This window comes from Bufo bufo, chromosome 2, assembly GCF_905171765.1.
Source record: "Bufo bufo chromosome 2, aBufBuf1.1, whole genome shotgun sequence".
Taxonomy (NCBI): domain Eukaryota; kingdom Metazoa; phylum Chordata; class Amphibia; order Anura; family Bufonidae; genus Bufo; species Bufo bufo.
The window spans coordinates 507,402,724-507,421,902 of record NC_053390.1 but is presented as its reverse complement, the minus strand read 5'-3'; the positions used below and the strand labels follow the sequence as shown (position 1 = coordinate 507,421,902).

The 19,179-nt window shown below is 51.7% G+C and overlaps 1 protein-coding gene across 1 annotated transcript; it reads right to left on the bottom strand.

Moving 5' to 3' along the window:
* Nucleotides 1-16,886: 16,886 nt before the first annotated feature.
* Nucleotides 16,887-18,115, bottom strand: CLDN23 (claudin 23). Its single transcript, XM_040417854.1, has one exon. The coding sequence runs from the start codon at nucleotides 17,820-17,822 to the stop codon at nucleotides 16,971-16,973; it is 852 nt and encodes a 283-aa protein (XP_040273788.1). The 5' UTR covers nucleotides 17,823-18,115; the 3' UTR covers nucleotides 16,887-16,970.
* Between the last annotated feature and the right edge of the window lie 1,064 nt (nucleotides 18,116-19,179).

The following is a 19,179-nucleotide window of genomic DNA, read 5'->3' as shown; positions in this document are numbered from 1 at the left end:
ATACATTGGCCTTGATGACCAGACTAACGGAAGGGCCAAAAGGATTGCCATCTAGGGATGCAGACAGCTGCCTGAATAGCTGGCCGGAGACCGGCCGACTGGACGGGTTTGAGTCTTTACTGCTTTTCTCAATGCCCCTGAGTGTGGCCTTGACGGCTTGGGATGTGAACGCCGAGCGAACCTCTGGATTCTGTAGGACTAAGAAATGTTGTGCCCCGGCTAGGTACAAACGGATGGTGCTGGGTGCCAGCTTGAGGTTGACATGGCAATGGGCCATGAAAGCCATGATGTAAGAAACGAAGGCCGCATCCTGTTGAGGATGGTCCCTGGAAAATTTTTGAAAGAGGTTCCAACCTGTGCTGTAATTGCGAGCCGTGTTGACAGAGAGGGATCGGTGCATGAGGTCCTTGGCGGTTGCCAGCAGAGACCTCAATCCAACATCAGGTCGCTGAAGCCGGGAATCCGGGCCCCGGTCCGGTCTGCTTCTGGACATACCTGAAAGAAGGTTTGAAAATTGAACCTAGATAAGGCATCGGCCGCCGTGTTGCTGGCACCTGGAATATGGGAACATGAGAAGTAAAAGTTATTGATCATGGCCAGCCAGACCAGTTTGCGCAAAAGGGACATGACCCTGGCAGACTTAGCTCGGCCTTTGGAGATGATGTCCACCAGGTCCTGACTGTCAGAGATAAACATGACGCTGGAATTAGCCCAGAGGTGACCCCAGACGGATGCGGCTGCCACGATGGGATAACACTCCAGAAACGGTGACGAACTGAGGGTCAGAGCTGACCTGAGGAGGCCATGGACCAGCTAACCACTGGGACCCGAAGATGGCAGCGAAACCCCGGGATGCCGCGGCATCGGAAAACACCCTGGTAGATGACTGGGACCATGAGGGGACGAACAGGCTGACCCCGTTCCAGGTTGAAAGAAAGCTGTCCCACATGCGCAAGTCTGCCATGGCAGCCCTGTCCAAGTGGACAATGCTGCTGGGTTCGGAGGCTGTAGGAAGGAGCGAGAGCAGGCGGGAAATGAAGGCCCTGCCCTGGGGCATCACCCTCAAGGCAAAGTTCAGCCGACCCAGGATGGACTGTAGCTCGACCTTGGTCACCTGGGAAGAGGTGATGGCCCCGGCCACGACTTCCCGGATTTGGGACAGCTTTGCCTCTGGAAGCCTGGCCTCCATCCTGTCTGAGTCCAGGACAATACCCAGGAAGGTGATGGAAGTGACCGGCCCCGAGGTCTTCCCCTGTGATATTGGGATGGAAAGGGCGGCAAAGAGCTCCAGGAGGGAGTGCAGCCCGGATGGCTGACATAGCGGAGGTTCTATGAGGAGAAAGTCATCCAGGTAGTGGATGACCGCTGGGGCGCTGCCGTGGCGGATCAGGATCCAGTGGAGAGCCTGCGCCAGTTGGTCGAATAACCACGGGCTGCTTTTCGAGCCAAAAGTCAAACTGTTGGCAAAATAGAACCTGCCCTCCCACCGAATACCATAGAACTGCCATAGGTGAGGGGCGATGGGCAGCAGTTTGAAGGCGTCCGCTATGTCAGTTTTAGACAACCAGGCGCCTTTCCCGGCGCTAAGGATGAGGGCAATGGCTTCGTCGATGGATGCATACTTCATGGCAAATTCTTCGGAAGGAATGAGTGAATTGATGCTGGGGATGACCAAATCATGGGGGGCGGAGAGATCGTAAATCAAACATTTTTTATTTGAATCTTTTTTGGACACTATTCCTATGGGGCTGATCCGCCAGCGCGAGAAAGGAACGTGGTTGAAAGGGCCCAGGAGGAACCCTTTCTCCACCTCCGAATTCAGGAGTTCCTGCACAGTGGCGGAATCTGACCTGGCTGACTGCAGATTGCCGCACTCCCAGTTGGAATGGGGGAGTGCCACCAACCCTGTGTCAAAGCCAAAGCAGAGGCCAGCGATCAGGAAGTCCACGAATCCCGGAACCGGATGTTCCCGTAACAGGAGGTCAATGTCGCAATTGGCCAGTCATAGGCGCTTGGACGCCTTCTTGGAACATGTGGACCTGGGGTGAGCCCTGAAGCAGATGTGCAGGGCCCTGCAACCGCTGAAGAGACAGGAACCGAAGTTAAAGTTGTTGCATACTTGGCTGTTGCCAAGGTAAACAATGGGTCTGCCCAACTTATCAGTGGAGGAGGGACTGCGGGGGACCCCGGAGGGGCCTGGGATGACCTTGTCTGGTTGGGCCGTGGCAGTTTGAGGACACCACTCTGTGGCATGAAAAATCGACTGACAAGTCGAACAAGCGGGGGCCCGGAGACCGGCGAAATGCCGGCAGAACAACTCCATGTCCAGCGTAGCCCAGTTGACGGAGAACTGAAACTGGGTCAGCGCGGCGGCGGCCTTGGCTGAAAAGGAGCGGTGGTAATCGTAAAAAGCCGTGCCGCCGTACTTGTGCCCAAGATCAGTGACCCTGTGTAGATACGTGTCCAGCTCCTCCCGGCGAGCCGGATAGGAGGAGCAGATCACGTCTCTATACAGGCCAAAGGCCAAAACAAACTCAGGTACAGAGAGCTTGCGATTGAGACGGCCATCCTTGGCCCGAAGGTGTCACGGAACCATGAACCAGACGTACAACAAGGGATAAGTGAAAATAAGAAGGCTTTATTGAAAATAAAGCTGTAAAGCAAAACGGATGGCGAAACCGAAGCAGAGTCTTTGCGAAGCCAGAGGTCAGGAACCAGAAGGGTAGTCAGACGAAGCCAGGATCAGGAACCAGCAGGGTAGTCAGACGAAGCCAGGATCAGGAACCAGCAGGGTAGTTGGACGAAACCAGGATCAGGAACCAGCAGGGTAGTCGGACGAAACCAGGATCAGGAACCAGAAGCAGCAGCAGTCTAGAAGCATGTGAACACAGGAGGACCAAGCAAGGAACTGAAGCCACAGACCTCCTATATATATGAGCTGGGCATCCAGCTCCTCCCAGTGGGAAGGAGAAGCCGCAGGGTGGGAGGCTACAAGAAACCCAGAAACCAAGATGGCCGCCAGCACATGTCAAACGAAGGAGAACAGCAAGAAGGTAAGACCATGACAGTACCTCCCCCTCAAGAACCCCTCCTCCGCGGAGTAAAGAACGGTTTCTGAGGGAAGCGTGCGTGGAAGGCTCGGAGCAAGGCAGGAGCATGGACATCTGCGGAGGGAACCCAGGAACGCTCCTCTGGACCATAACCACGCCAATGGACCAAAAACTGCACCCGACCGCGGACCAGGCGTGAGTCCAGGATATTGCTCACCTCATACTCCTCACGATTACCCACTTGGACCGGACGAGGCCGAGGAACCGAGGAAGTGAAACGATTACACACCAGTGGCTTCAACAGGGAGACATGAAACACGTTGGAGATCCGCATGCCAGGAGGAAGCGCAAGGGCATAGGCTACCGGGTTTACCCTGCGAAGCACTCGGAAGGGACCAACAAAGCGAGGCGCCAGCTTGGGAGTGGGCACTCGAAGGTTGAGGTTGCGGGTGGACAACCATACACGGTCTCCGACCTGGTAGGAAGGAGCAGGCGCTCGTCTGCGATCAGCCTGGAGTCTCTGGCGCTGCGCAGAGACCTCAAGGGACTTCTGGATCAGTACCCAAGAAGCACGTAGGACGGAAAGGTGATCCTCCACAGCCGGAATATCCTGGGGAGAGAATACCTCCGGTAACACGGCAGGTTGGAACCCATAATTGGCCATGAAGGGAGACGTCCCAGAGGAAGAGTTCACCGCCGTGTTCCTGGCAAACTCAGCCCAAGGCAGGAGGTCAACCCAATTGTCTTGGTGATCGGAGACATAGCAACGAAGGAATTGCTCCAAGGCCTGATTGGATCGTTCTGCGGCCCCATTGGACTGAGGGTGGTAGGCCGAGGAGAAGGAGAGATGAATCCCCAACTGGGAGCAAAAGGCGCGCCAGAACCTGGACACAAACTGACTCCCCCGATCCGACACAATCTCCTTGGGCAAACCGTGCAACCGGAAGACCTCCCTGGTAAAAATCGTGGCCAACTCTTGTGCAGAGGGTAACTTCTTGAGAGGAACACAGTGGCACATTTTGGAAAACCGATCCACAATCATGAGAATGACCGTATGGCCTCGGGATGCAGGGAGGTCCACAATGAAATCCATCCCCAGGTGTGACCATGGGCGCTCCCCGGTGGCTATGGGTTGCAGAAGGCCCAACGGAAGGTGCCGAGGGGACTTACTCTGGGCACAAACGGAGCATGCCGCTACATATGCGGCGATGTCGGAACGTAGGGAAGGCCACCAGAACAGACGTGAAACAGCCCAGGACAGCTGATTCTTTCCAGGATGCCCCGCGGTCTTGGAGTTATGGTAGGTTCGCAACAACCGAGTGCGCAACTCCTCAGGCACAAAACATCTGCCGTTGGGTCTCCCAGAGGGAGCACCAGATTGAGCCGCCAAAATCTGCTCACCCAGGGGAGAGGTCAGGCTGGTGCGAATGGCGGCCAAGATCTGATTCGGAGGTATGACCGAAGTCGGAATCGACTCCTCCCTGGACAGCTCGGAGTACTGCCGTGATAAGGCATCCGCCCTGATGTTCTTGGAACCGGGTAGGTAGGAGACCACGTAATTAAAACGTGACAAGAACAGAGCCCATCTGGCCTGACGTGGTGTCAATCTCTTGGCCTCAGAAAGGTAGGTCAGATTCTTGTGGTCCGTCAGGATGAGGACCGGAACCACCGAACCCTCGAGCAAGTGCCTCCATTCTTTAAGGGCCTGCACGATGGCCAATAACTCCCTGTCACCAATCTGATAGTTGCACTCCGCGGAAGACAGTTTCCGGGAGTAAAACCCACAAGGAAGCAGAGGACCCTCTGGTGTTCTACGCTGAGACAGAAGGGCGCCTACTCCCGTCTCAGACGCGTCCACCTCGAGGACAAAGGGCAACCCAGGGTTGGGATGCGACAGAATCGGAGCCGACACAAAGGCGGACTTTAGAGCCTCAAAAGCTCGGATGGCCTCGAGCGGCCAGACCTGGGAATTACTGCCCTTCCTGGTCAGATCCGTGAGAGGCTTGGCTAGCATGGAAAAGTCCCTGATGAACTTCCGATAATAATTGGCGAAGCCCAAAAAGCGCTGCAGGGAACGAAGACCACTGGGCTGGGGCCACTGTAAGACAGCCGAAACCTTCTCAGGATCCATGGAGAACCCCTCAGCGGAAATGATGTAACCTAAGAAGGTTACCTGGGATCAGTGAAATTCGCATTTCTCAAGCTTACCGAACAGCTTGTTCTCTCGTAACCGTTGCAACACTCGTCTGACATCCAGAATGTGGGCCTCCATGGATTCAGAATATACCAAGATGTCATCCAAATAGACCACCACACACTGCTGCAACAGGTCACGGAAAACATCGTTGATGAATTCCTGAAAGACTGCGGGCGCATTGCACAACCCAAAGGGCATAACCAAGGATTCATAATGACCGGTCCTGGTGTTAAACGCGGTCTTCCACTCATCGCCCGCCTTGATCCTTACCAGGTTATATGCCGCCCTCAGGTCGAGTTTGGTAAAGACCGTGGCCCCTTTAAGGCGATCGAACAGCTCGGAAATCAAGGGTATCGGGTAAGCGTTCTTGATCGTGATGCGATTGAGACCCCTGTAATCGATGCAACTCACCGCCCTTCTTTTTCACAAAGAAAAATCCAGCCCCTGCCGGGGACGAGGATTTGCGAATGTGTCCGCGTGAAAGTGCCTCCCTCACGTACTCCTCCATGGCCTCATTCTCCGCTACCGACAGTGGATAGACTTTGCCACGAGGAGGAACGGCACCAGATTGTAACTCTATGGCACAATCGTATGGGCGGTGCGGAGGTAGGGCAACCGTGCGCACCTTATCGAATACATCCCGGTACTCCTCGTATTCAGGAGGCAACAGAGAGTCCGAGGAAGTACACAGCAACTTGACAGACCCATGGATGCAACTAGCCCCACACTGCGGTGACCACGAGAGGATCTCGGCCGATCTCCAATCGAAAGTCGGATTATGCTTCCGGAGCCAGGGGTACCCCAAGACCACCGAGTAGTGTGGAGACGAAATAACCTGGAGGCAGACCGACTCTCTGTGAACGGCACCAATGGCTATCCCCACTGGAAGGGTCTCATGAGTCACGTGTGGCGGCAGAAGGGGTCTGCCGTCTATCGCCTCAAGAGCCAGTGGGGAACCTCGAGCCTGCAGAGGAATGGAATTGGCGGCAGCGAACACATTATCAATGAACAAACCACCAGCACCAGAGTCCACCAACGCCTGGGTCGTCACCGAGCCCCCGACCCAGGAGAGGACAACAGTGATCAGTGGTTTGTCAACACGGGAAACCGGGGACGAGGAGACTCCACCCAAGATCTGCCCCCGACAGGATCTCAGGTGCGAGCGTTTCCCGAACGGTTCGGACATGCCAACCGAAAATGCCCACCGAGACCACAGTACATGCATCGGCCCTCGCGTCTCCGGAGTACCCTCTCCCCCTCGGACAGGCGAGCAAACCCCAGCTGCATGGGTTCACCCCCAGACAAGTCATCCCCAGGAGGCGTGGGAGGAGAGGGAGGCACGGGTGGGACAGCAAACGTAGGCGCCAATCTGTTAGAAAACCTCCGCAGGCTCTCCTTAAAGGAAGGTCTCTCCCTGAGTCTGGTGTCAATCAAAATCAGGAAAGAAATAAGAGACTCGAGCTCCACTGGTAGGTCCTTAGCTGCAACCTCATCCTTCAAGGCATCCGAGAGACCATGAGAGAAAGCAGCGACCAGAGCCTCATTATTCCAGCCCACCTCTGCTGCCAGGGTACGAAACTCAATGGCGTATTCAGCTACGGATCGTGAACCCTGTCTGATGGACATAAGGAGCTTCGCAGCAGAGGCAGCACGAGCCGGCACATCGAATACCTTCCGAAGAGAAGCAACAAAACCGGAAAACTCGGCAACCACCGGATTGTTGTTCTCCCATAAAGGGCTGGCCCAGGCCAAGGCCTTGTCCGAGAGCAGCGAGATCAAGAAGCCCACCTTTGATCTCTCAGTGGGAAAGGCATGTGGCAGCAACTCGAAATAAATGCCCACCTGGTTAAGGAAACCTCGGCACTGAGTTGGCTCTCCCCCAAAGCGCTGTGGAAGAGGGGCAGAACCGGTCATACCCCGAAACACCGCAGGTGCAACAACAGGTGTCGGGGTAGACTCTGGCGCAACAACCGGAGCGGCAGTAGGAGCGGGCGCAGGAGCGACAACCGACCCATCGGCAACGGGAGCGAAATGAGCCGTGCGTTCAAGCAGGGTTTGCAACGCCACAGCGAACCGACCCAACAGGTGATCCTGCTGATCAAGTCTGGCAACCAGCGTGGGTAGCGAGGATGGCCCTGTACCGTCAGAATTCATGGCTTGGTCCTAGTGTCACGGAACCATGAACCAGACGTACAACAAGGGATAAGTGAAAATAAGAAGGCTTTATTGAAAATAAAGCTGTAAAGCAAAAGTCCAAACGGATGGCGAAACCGAAGCAGAGTCTTTGCGAAGCCAGAGGTCAGGAACCAGAAGGGTAGTCAGACGAAGCCAGGATCAGGAACCAGCAGGGTAGTCAGACGAAGCCAGGATCAGGAACCAGCAGGGTAGTCGGACGAAACCAGGATCAGGAACCAGCAGGGTAGTCGGACGAAACCAGGATCAGGAACCAGAAGCAGCAGCAGTCTAGAAGCATGTGAACACAGGAGGACCAAGCAAGGAACTGAAGCCACAGACCTCCTATATATATGAGCTGGGCATCCAGCTCCTCCCAGTGGGAAGGAGAAGCCGCAGGGTGGGAGGCTACAAGAAACCCAGAAACCAAGATGGCCGCCAGCACATGTCAAACGAAGGAGAACAGCAAGAAGGTAAGACCATGACAGAAGGACCACCGAGATTTCCCCGCAGTCAAAGGTCTTATTATCTGCGGCATCGTGGGACGCAATCAGGATGGACGCGAGATTCACGTCCTTGCCCGCCAAGATGTCCCTCCTGATGTTGTCCGGCACAAAGTGCGCAGGAGCCACCACGGGAGCAGCCGGGGACGTACCTGGAGCCGGAAGCTGATATAGAGGGGGATCGGTGATGGGGACCACCGCCTGGGATGACGCCGGTGTTCTGGACTCCAAGTCCACCACCCTGGTCCTGATGTCGGCAACGGATGAGATGAGCGAATCCAAGGAGGCCTGTAGCTGTACCAAGGACTGCTGGATGGCTGGGGGTGGATCTTCTCTTTAAGGAGGGCTGGGTTCGGTCATCAATAGCCTGTATAGCTCGGCCTTTCTGGCTGACGCTGGGTGCCTGATACCCCTTCTGCCCAACTCCGCAATGAGCCTTGGCACGGTCCATCTTCGGAGGGCTACTGGGCCGCCTTGGCCGGAGACCGAAGTACCCGGGAGGGACAATGCGTCGTCAACGTCTGATACCTGCGACATGGCTCCGAAGATAGCAGAGACCTTGCGAGACCTGGAATTTAAAGACAACAATATGGCAGCTGGAGAGGTCATGGGGACGTGTACCATGACTACTGAGGTCGTGGGCGAACGTATTTGAGGACGTACCTGAGAGCGTGGAATCAACACCCTTGCCTTACCGTCTGAGGATCGACAGGAACGACCCGGCTGGCCCTGAGGACTGGAAAAGTTAGGAGCGACGTGAGAAAATTGCAGCGCAGGACCTGAAAACCAATGCTGATGCGTGCGGACACACCGCTGTGTCGGCTACTAGCGGGAACAGGGAGACGTGGATGAAACATGAAACCAGGAAGAAGGGGTATCTGGGGAGCCAGGAGGCGGAGTCGAAGGACTGCGGTAAGAAGGAGGCCTGGAAGTTCCAGGACGAGCGGCGAGGAGTGACCTGAACGTTTCAGGTTGGGGACGTGAGCAGGGTTGCCTGGGTGCCGCAAGATACGTAGGAACTGGGAGACACCTGACGCACCGGCTGACTACCGTAAAGGTGGCTGCCCCCGTGAGCTAAAGAGACCAGGAATGACCCTGATGCTACAGGCGACAGTGGACGGGGGAGACACCTGAACGCTTCAGGGTACCCGGGCAGGGAAGACACCTGAACGCCTCAGGCTAAGATGGACAGAGAAGACACCTGAACGCTTCAGGGTACCTGGACAAAGAAGACACCTGAACGCCTCAGGCCAAGATGGACAGAGAAGACACCTGAACGCTTCAGGGTACCTGGACAGAGAAGACACCTGAACGCCTCAGGCCAAGATGGACAGAGAAGACACCTGAACGCTTCAGGGTACCTGGACAGAGAAGACACCTGACTGTCTCAGGCCGAGATGTGCAGAGAAGACACCTGAACGCTTCAGGGTACCTGGACAGAGAAGACACCTGACTGTCTTAGGCCGAGATGGACAGAGAAAACACCTGAACGCTTCAGGGTACCTGGGCAGAGAAGACACCAGAACGCCTCAGGCTAAGAAGGACAGAGAAGACACCTGAACGTCTCAGGTTGAGTGAGAGAGAAAACATCCTTTGCGTGCCTCCGGGGAGGCAACCCGGGATGTAGGTAAGAGGAACTGCGGGGAGCAGCCCAGGGTTACCTACCTGAAAACCCTCAAGCTTGAGAATTCCCGCGAGTGGCCGGCAGTGACCTTCTGCAGGACCTAAACCTGACGTCAGGAAGTCGAGACAAAACACGTCGGGGACCACGAACGCTACTGGCACCTGGGAAAGAAAGACACATGTAAAAATTGGGAGCAACAAGGGCCGGAGCCCCCGTGGGCCAGGCTGGAAGGCCGTGGGTTGGCAGGGGCGTGGACGGGCCTGGAGGGCCACGGGTCCAACCTGAGTGGGCGTGGAGGAGCCTGTGGCACGTGTTATCCTGGCAGGAGCGGGTGGCCTGGAGGTAGAAACACAGGAGCCAGGAACGGGCGAACTGGATGGAGCAAGGTGAGACGTGAAGGGGTGCGGACCATTAATTACCCATCAGTGCTTCTATACGTGATGGGTAATTAATGCATTCCAGATATCACTGACCGCCCAAATGTGGTGGTCATGACCTCAATATGCTACCTCTGCTAGCCCTGCTCTGTTAACACCTTATGGTCGTGACCTAGCCTTCTTGCACCAATGTAGGCTGGCCACCATAATATCCATGGGCTGGTTGAAACGGCACGGGTGGCAGCTGACTTGATGCACCCTTAGGATGAGCATTCAGCTATGTATATCAGACCCCCAGAGTGTGGTTTGCACCCTGGATGTACTGGTTTGGCCTGTACTCTGGGGGCACGGAAGTGTGGCATGCTGGGAACGGCCCTGGCAGGAGCGTGGGAGGCGGGAGCGGCCGTGGCAGTGAGCGGGGCTCCCCCTCTGTTCCCCCCCCTAGCGGCCAGCGTTCAGGGCTCAATGTGGCAGCCGGGAGCTGGGACCGGTAGCCGGCTGCGCATGCGCCCGACCTCTCGCGAGAGGACGGACGCGACATGACGGCGGTGGAGGGAGCTCGCGGTGGCCGGAAGCGGTGAGGGGGAGCGGGCCAGCGGCCGACCTCGGTCCTGATGTCGTACGGACCGGAGACACAAGGCGGGAGGCGTGCGGCGATACTTACCTGGGGAGGCGTGCTTACCGGAAGTGACGTGAGTCACAGGAAGTGCAAGTCGGCGGGCGCGGTGATGTGAGCTGGACGAGGGGGTTTAAGAAGGGGGACCTGGCCCCTCCCACAATTACAGGCTGCACGCAGCCTTAACTATTAGTGCCACCTCACTGCGTGCTACGGTTATTGAGAAAAAATTACTTTTATAATATGCAAATGAGCCTCTAAGCACAGGGGATGGGGGGGGGGCGTTGATCCTGCTCCTAGAGGCTCCGTTCTCCCACGCTCTGCTACACTTGATTGACAGGGCCAGGCAGCGTTGGTCTCCTCCTGCCGGCCCTGTCTGCTGTGGAAATATTGCTCCTGCGCCACCCCGTTCAGTATTAGGAGCAGTGAGTGAAGGGCACTCGTTGGCTGCCAGCTTCATTGACTGCGCCGAATACTGAACGAGACGGCGCAAGCGCGAGATTTCCATTGCAGACAGGGCCGGCAGGAGGAGACCAACGCTGCCTGGTCCTGTCAATCAAGTCTAGCAGGGCGTGGCCAGAGGTGGGAGAACGGAGCCTCTAGGAGCAGGATCAACACGGGCTAATTTGCATATTATAGAAGTTATTGTTTTCTCAATTACGGCGGCACGCAGTGAGATGGGACTAATATAGTTAGGTTTTCAGCTGACATTAGTACATCACTAATGTCAGCCAGGTTAATAACCATTTTCCTGCAGACAGAAACCCTTTAAGTGCAGGTCCCACTCCCACCTCTATTGTGCACTGCAGTGAATGGAGACGTGGCTGCACATCTGCAACTCTCTCCATTCACGTCTATTGAACTTCCAAAAATAGCTGAGCACATAAGGGGTCCTGCTCTTATGATAAGAGTGGGTTTCAGAGGTGGTGCCCACACCATAATATTCCTATGCTAGAAATGTCCAGATGGGAATACCCCTTTTAATGAGTAATAAATATCTATGAAATGCTGCTTCAAAATGTATATTAGTTATAACACGTTAGCATTTGGTCTGGACTGTTGTCACGGTGGGTAGTGGGGGAAACTCCCCACCGTCCAATGCCTGAAATTATGGAAAGCCAGGATAAGGGAGAAGGTCACCTGCTATCGCCACCCTCATCCTATCCCTGACCTCCTAACCGCATGAGCGAACCCAGATGGTAGGATGGCTCATGCACCGGAACCTGGGCCCTACTGACCTATCGGTCCCTGCAATATAGAAGTCAGGAATAAGAGACGGCCGATTTATCCACGACACAGATAAATCAGAGTCTCCCACAGGCAGTGATGGTCATTTTGCAGTGTTCGCCAACGAACACATGCGGGCTGCCATCTTGACTCACACGTCCGGCGATGCACAGGTAAGCCCTTACCTGTGCATTGCCGGACGTGTGAGTCAAGATGGCAGCCCGCATGTGTTCGTTGGCGAACACTGAGAACTGACCATCACTGCCCACAGGCCTAGTAACAAGGAGGAGACAGCAAGCAACAACAGAACAGCAGATAAGTGTCCTGTGGCCAGATGACCACAGACAACAGAACGACAAGATCACTTACTGGAAGCCACAGCTTGCTGTCTTGTAGTTCCCCCTCCGGGGAACCCCAGGGATCCCCTTTCGGAGGTACAACAAACAGGACATGTCCAGCAACCATGCGGGATCATCCACACTATAGACAAACTACACATGGCACAAACAACTAGACAAACATCAACCCATAAGTGCAGAACCACACATAACAATGAGGAAAGGTAGACATAGGCAAGGACCTGGATGGCTCCCAAGGACAGGGCAGCCCCAATAAAGGCTAATGTGAATCTGACCTCAGGCTCTCAACACCAAGACTATAAGAGCCAAGAGGCCACACCCAGCTCCACCTAGCACACACCTTAACCCCGTGCTCACCAGAAGGGAAGGAAAACAGCCTTAAAGGGAAAACGCACGCACATGCATAAACAGCAATACGTTGCCACCGGCAACCATCATGCGCGGCGAAAGTGTCACGGCAAACTATCACCAAGCCGTGACAACTGTTTAATCTAACGATTGGTTACCAACACAAGTGCAGAGTACTTGGACACTTATGATTTCTTGACGATCGTCTTCAAGGCTATGTCAATGAACAGTTTAGTGCTCTATATGTGGCTATCTGTCCAATTATTTAGTGTACATGTCCAGGCTTATTTACTCTGTTTTCAGTCTCTACAGATTGTGCAATTGGTTTTTCAACGGTATCTGACATGTTTAATAGGTAAATACAGATACCATGACTTAGATATAGTCATGTAAACTTTCTCAACACAACTGTATCTCAGAATGGCAGCAACAGCTTCAGAATGTAGCTCTTAGGACTCATGCACACAAACATAGTTTTGGTCCACCAATTGCGGAATGCATGCTGCCGATATCCGTAATTTGCAGATCTGCAATTTGTGGACCGCAAAACGAATACAGTCATGTGCAGGTAGCCTTAAAGAGGCTATCCGGTTGTTAAGAAAAAAAATTAAAAGGAGCGTAATAAAATAACATAATAAAAAAAGTCCTGTATTCCATCCCCAGCCCAATCCAGTACAAATACATTAGCAGTCCTACACCAGTCTTTGTTTGCATGCTGCCATTTACGATGTGCCATGACTGCATGTGACCACTGCAGCCAATCAGGGGCATCAGCGGTCACATGCCATACTTATGGCATCACCAGGGAAAAGCAGTTTACATTTTCCTTTATAGTCCTATATTAACATACCAGTCCCATGATATTATCTGTGGATCTTGTCAAAATGGGCGGTAGGCTGTAATATGGGGTTGTACAATTCAGAGGTTGCACAAGGCTATAAAACGGTGGCTTGTACATGGATGTATTTTGACCCTGTACGTGAGCAGTATATTTAGAGCCAAGGACAAGACTGGATACTGTCCTGTTTGATTAGGGAACCCTTCTTAAAAAATAATTCCAGAGCTCACAGATCCAGTCTAAAACTTGGCTCTATATATGCATCTCATGATCCTGGACGTTACTTATCTAATTAACAGGTACAAATAGATAGATATTATTCTATTAGGTGCAGTGGCGTACATAAAGAAGTAAGGGCCCCATAGCAAGGATCAAACCAGGCCCCCCACACAGAAGGGTTTCCGCCTAAGGCCTCATGCACACGACCGTTGTTCTGGTCCGCAGTTCTGAGCCAGTTTCAATGGGGCCGCAAGAGATGCGGACAGCACTCCGTGTGCTGTCCGCATCCGTTGCTCGGTTACGTAGCCTCGCAAAAAAAAATATAACATGTCCTATTCTTGTCTGATTTGTGGACAAGAATAGGCATCTCTACAATGGGCTGCCTATTCCGTTCCACAAATTGCGGAAGGCACATGGGTGGCTTCCGTGTTTTGCGGATCCACAATTTGCGGACCGCAAATAATCGAACGGTCGTGTGCATGAGGCCTAAACCCCTTTTCAATTACCCTTGGGCCATTTTTCCACTGCTTCATTTGCTAAAAGTTGTTTCTTTAGAGGATACAGTCCTGACCAAGTTTTCACCCCCAGTAGAGGAGGAGATGACCAACTAAGACTGGGCCTCCTCTTGCCCTGGGCCCCATAGCAGTCGCATGGTCTGCCGCTATGTTAGTTACGCCCCTGAATAGGTGGCAGGATCAAGAGGAGTGGTCCTTATATATTCTAACTAGTTTAGGGCAAACAATATTAGCTGATTTTCAGTAATCCGACAGGACTCTAGTTGGGAAAGCCAAATGACATGCTCAATTGTTAGGGAAGGTTATACCCTATTATGTATAGATACTCTGTGGTGAAGTTTGTATGTTCTCCCCGTGTATGTGTGGGTTTCCTCCGGGTACTCTGGTTTCCTCCCACACTCCAAAGACATACTGATAGGGAACTCATATTGTGAGCCCCACTGGGGACAGTTGGATGCTAATGTCTGTAAAGCGCTGCAGAATATTGCGCTATATAAGTGCATAAAATAAATAAGAAAATATAAATAATATAAAGTATAACACATTATTGTCATTTCTGTTCAGAATGTCTGTGAAGGTTCGCATTCATTCAGGTCATGGTATCAGTAGAAATATCCAGCATTATATACTGGAGACTCATGCTTCAGTCTGCAAAATTTGTTTCTTATCAACATACCTATTATTGGTGATCAAAAGTCCCTAATCTCATTAACAATATAGGTTAAGTATGTGTATGGCAAAAAAAATGCAATATTCAGCTAAATAAATATATCTACTTATCAATACACATAGTAACCATTTACAGGACAGCTTTTATTTTTCTACAGCAGTTTAGGTAATTCAAGCTGCATTCTGGCTGGCTGCTGTGGGCATCAAGGACATTTTTTCTAGTAAACAGTTTTGATGAATGATCTTTAATTATATTGGCAGATTACCTGTTAAGAAATTACTTTACCTACTTTAAAGGACTGTCCCATATGGACATTTATAGCATATCGACAGGAGTGTCCAATAGGCTCAGATCCAACCTTTGGGATCCACTCCAAACTCAAGAACGGGGCCCAATTGTGCATGAAGAGCATGCCTCCCAAGCTGAGGCATCTTCTCCATTCACTGCTATAGGACTTCTGAAAATAGCTGAACGAGTGTGCTCGGCTACTGTCGGCAGTCCCATAGTATTGGTGATGAAGTCATGCCTTCATTCACCGCTATGTGACTTCTGAAAATAGATGAGCCAGCATTCGGCTATTTTTGTAAGTTCCATGGCAGTAAATGGAGAAAGCTGCGTGTGTGCAGTTTGCTCTCCATTCACTGTAGGGCTATGTTCTTGAGACAGGTGTGGGTCCCAGAGGTGGGGCTTGCACCTATTAGACATTTATAGCGTATCTCATCGATATGCCATAAATGTCTAGATGGGAATACCCCTTCAATGTTATCATTGGAATTGCTTCCCATATAAACAACATGGGAGGTCAAAATCCACCCCTGGACTGGGACTGCAGAATGCAAATTTCTGTGAAGGAGCCCCAAACTCTTCTGCAAGCTGGAAATTCATGAGAAAATGGACTGCAAGTCTAGGAAATGAATATTATAGTTGTAAATTCTTTTCACCATTGGTAAATAAAGACTTTTAAACCTTAATGAATATATATATATATGCATTGTTACAATGGATCCGCCAAAAAAACAAAACGAATGCAATACAGATGTCACATGGACGTCATCCGTTTTTTTGGGCGGATCCATGTTTTGAGGACCGCAAATATATATTGTTATATTAAAAAGGGCATTTTTACTACATATTTTTTTATTTTTCATTCAGACATTTTCTGCTTTATAATATTCTAAAGAATAAGTTATTACAAAATAAACTTCCAATGAACCACAGTCTATATAGCAGTTTTATGTACAACACATTCATGAAGGGTATAAAAAGATATATTAATGGTGCAAATGTTTCATAAAGTATGACATCAGCTCACTTTACAGTATATTCTACTTAGGGACAGATTCATGTAAAATGTCTAAAAGAAAAATGGTCTTTGTTGCCCATAGCAACCAGTCACAGTACAGTTTTAAATGGGTTGTGTCATCTCAGACTTTGATAGGGTATCACTAGGATACACCAACAAAGTCAGGTGGGGGATCCCACCTCAGAATGGGCCCCCGAAATTAAAGGACAGTGCACTGTGCATGTGCAGAGTGCTCTCCATTAATTTCTATAGGAGTTCCAAAAAAATAGGTGAGTGAGCATGCTTGGCTATTTTCAAAAGTCCCACAGAAAAGAATGGAGAGCGCACAGTGAAAGCGCAGCCATCACTTCATTAGCTTCTATGGGACTGTCAGAGATAGCCGAGCCAGCACCTATTTTCGGCGATCCGATAGAAATAAATGGAGGGCAGATATACCACAAAGATGAGACAACCCCTTTAATTTTCCAAGAGAACTATAAGGAATGAAAGCTGCTCTGTAATTGGTTGCTATGCGCAACAAAGACAGTTTTCTAAAACTGCCCCATAGTGTTAGAAAGTGATCATCAGAGGGCGCTACTTGTACTTCAGCAGAACGCTGTGAAAGTGTAGGTAAACCTAGTATTTAGTATGGCCAAATACGAACAGTGGCACATGGTGAATTGTAGTCGCCGAGCACAATATCCCCATTGCACTACTACGTCGCCCCTCATGACCATGAAGGTGGGCAGCAATCCAGAACAGCCGGACTTCACTGTCATTAGGGACGACTAGCAGTGTGACATTTGCCTTCTTAATGTAACGAGGCCACAGGTTGCCCTTTAGCCCTAGCCTAAAAGAACAGTAGTTATCTCATCCATTCATGAAAAAAAGATATAAACATATAATTGTGCACATGTTGATTTACATGCTCCTTCATCTGAAATCATAGATATAACCTGGGACTACCACAGCTCTACAGTAGGTCAGAGTCACAGGGCAGAGAACTGAGTTGGCTTCCAGGTCTACCATAGCTTCTAGGGTGCTCTCCAGCAGTCACATCCATGCTGTTGGTGTAAGATCTGGGGCTGGACACCACAGAGATGGTCTTCTTATCATGCCGGTAGCTGTCATTCTCTATACTGTATCTGAGGTCGTGGGAAGGGAAGGCAGAGTTCTGGACGCTGTACACATGGCTGGTGGGTTTTTCCTGGTAGGGGGTTTGCTTCTTGCTGTAGTACATAGCAGAAGTTGGTTTTCCCTTGTTCTTTATGCACTTCTTACAGGGTGGCACAAAGCAGAGCATAAGCGAGAACCCACCTATGATCTCCAAGCAGCTGCCCAGGTAGCCGAGAACCAGGGCGTACCCCACATACGTGTTTTGTTGCCCGTCTGTAGTTGGCATGGTGTACATCAGGTTGTTATACCAAGCTATGGGTATCAGGCTGAGGACTCCTGAGATGAAGATCACCATTCCACCAAAGGCTGATATCAGGAAGTTGGGTACTTCTTCCCAGCAGCGTACACCCCAGGAAGCCAAAGCGATGCCCAGGGCATTGACCACCAGGGAGACGATCATTAATGCCCGGGCAACCTGCACCACCTGCTGGCTGAAGTAGTTATTGTCGGTCACTCCACACTGCTTGTCCTGGTTGGTGGTCGTCTCCTCGCATATATCCCATATGCCCTGATTCAGTATGACGTCCGTGGGGCGGTTAACTAAAGAACTGAGTGTCCGCCAGGCTGGTGCCACCGTGGAGGTGAGGTTCAGCACCAGCCCACAGGGTGCCATCACCATGCCAATGATCATCACGGTGGGGGTCCGCATTCTGAAGGCTTCTCTCTCCAAATCAGTGCAATGTAGAGAGAACACGGGGAGAGGATCCTCAATTCAGGGAGTCCACAGATGTCCTGCGATCTTCTGCTCGGACCAGGCACAAAGGGTTAATGGATGATGCGGGTCAGCTTCCAGCAGGCATCCTGAAGATCGGGGTAATGCCCTCTGCACCAGGAGCCTCCGAGCAGCTTCTCTCTATCAGCTGACGAGCTGTCTGGAACTAGTGTAAAGTTCCTTTAAATGCAGTGAAACTGGCTTGACAGAAACTGCCTTGTGTAAAGCAGGAAGAGAGGCGGGGCCAGCGGAGTCCGAGGGAGGGGCACATAGCTCTGCACACACTGACCACCCATAGACGGGCACCTCTCTCACCTTGTGTGTCCTACCTGCACCATCTGCTTTGATGTCAGGTGTCATGCTCAGGACTGTACTTTGTGGATCGGATGTGGACTCAATGGGGCAAAAGCTGTGTACTGTCTGCATCCATATGTGCCCAGGGGCATAGCTAAAGGCTCATGGGCCCTGGTGCAAGAGTTCAGCTTGGGCCTCTCTTCCCTCAGTGCTCTGTGGCAAGGGGCAGGGGAGCACATAGCCTTCACGCTGCCTGTGGAAAAAATGACAAACTGTTGACCTAACCCCTTCCCTTCAGCCAGAGGTGTAACTTGACCTGCATGCACTTTCTACACTGCTCAAAAAAATAAAGGGAACACAAAAATAACACATCCTAGATCTGAATTAATTAAATATTCTTCTGAAATACTTTGTTCTTTACATAGTTGAATGTGCCGACAACAAAATCACACAAAAATAAAAAAATGGAAATCAAATTTTTTAACCCATGGAGGTCTGGATTTGGAGTCACACTCAAAATTAAAGTGGAAAAACACACTACAGGCTGATCCAACTTGGATGTAATGTCCTTAAAACAAGTCAAAATGAGGCTCAGTAGTGTGTGTGGCCTCCACGTGCCTGTATGACCTCCCTACAACGCCTGTGCATGCTCCTGATGAGGTGGCAGACGGTCTCCTGAGGGATCTCCTCCCAGACCTGGACTAAAGCATCTGCCAACTCCTGGACAGTCTGTGGTGCAATGTGACGTTGGTGGATAGAGCGAGACGTGATGTCCCAGATGTGCTCAATTGGATTCAGGTCTGGGGAACGGGCGGGCCAGTCCATAGCATCAATGCCTTCGTCTTGCAGGAACTGCTGACACACTCCAGCCACATGAGGTCTAGCATTGTCTTGCATTAGGAGGAACCCAGGGCCAACCGCACCAGCATATGGTCTCACAAGGGGTCTGAGGATCTCATCTCGGTACCTAATGGCAGTCAGGCTACCTCTGGCGAGCACA

Excerpts from the sequence above, each read along its gene's own strand:
- CLDN23 (XM_040417854.1), bottom strand. The coding sequence starts at position 17,822 with ATGCGGACCCCCACCGTGATGATCATTGGCATGGTGATGGCACCCTGT.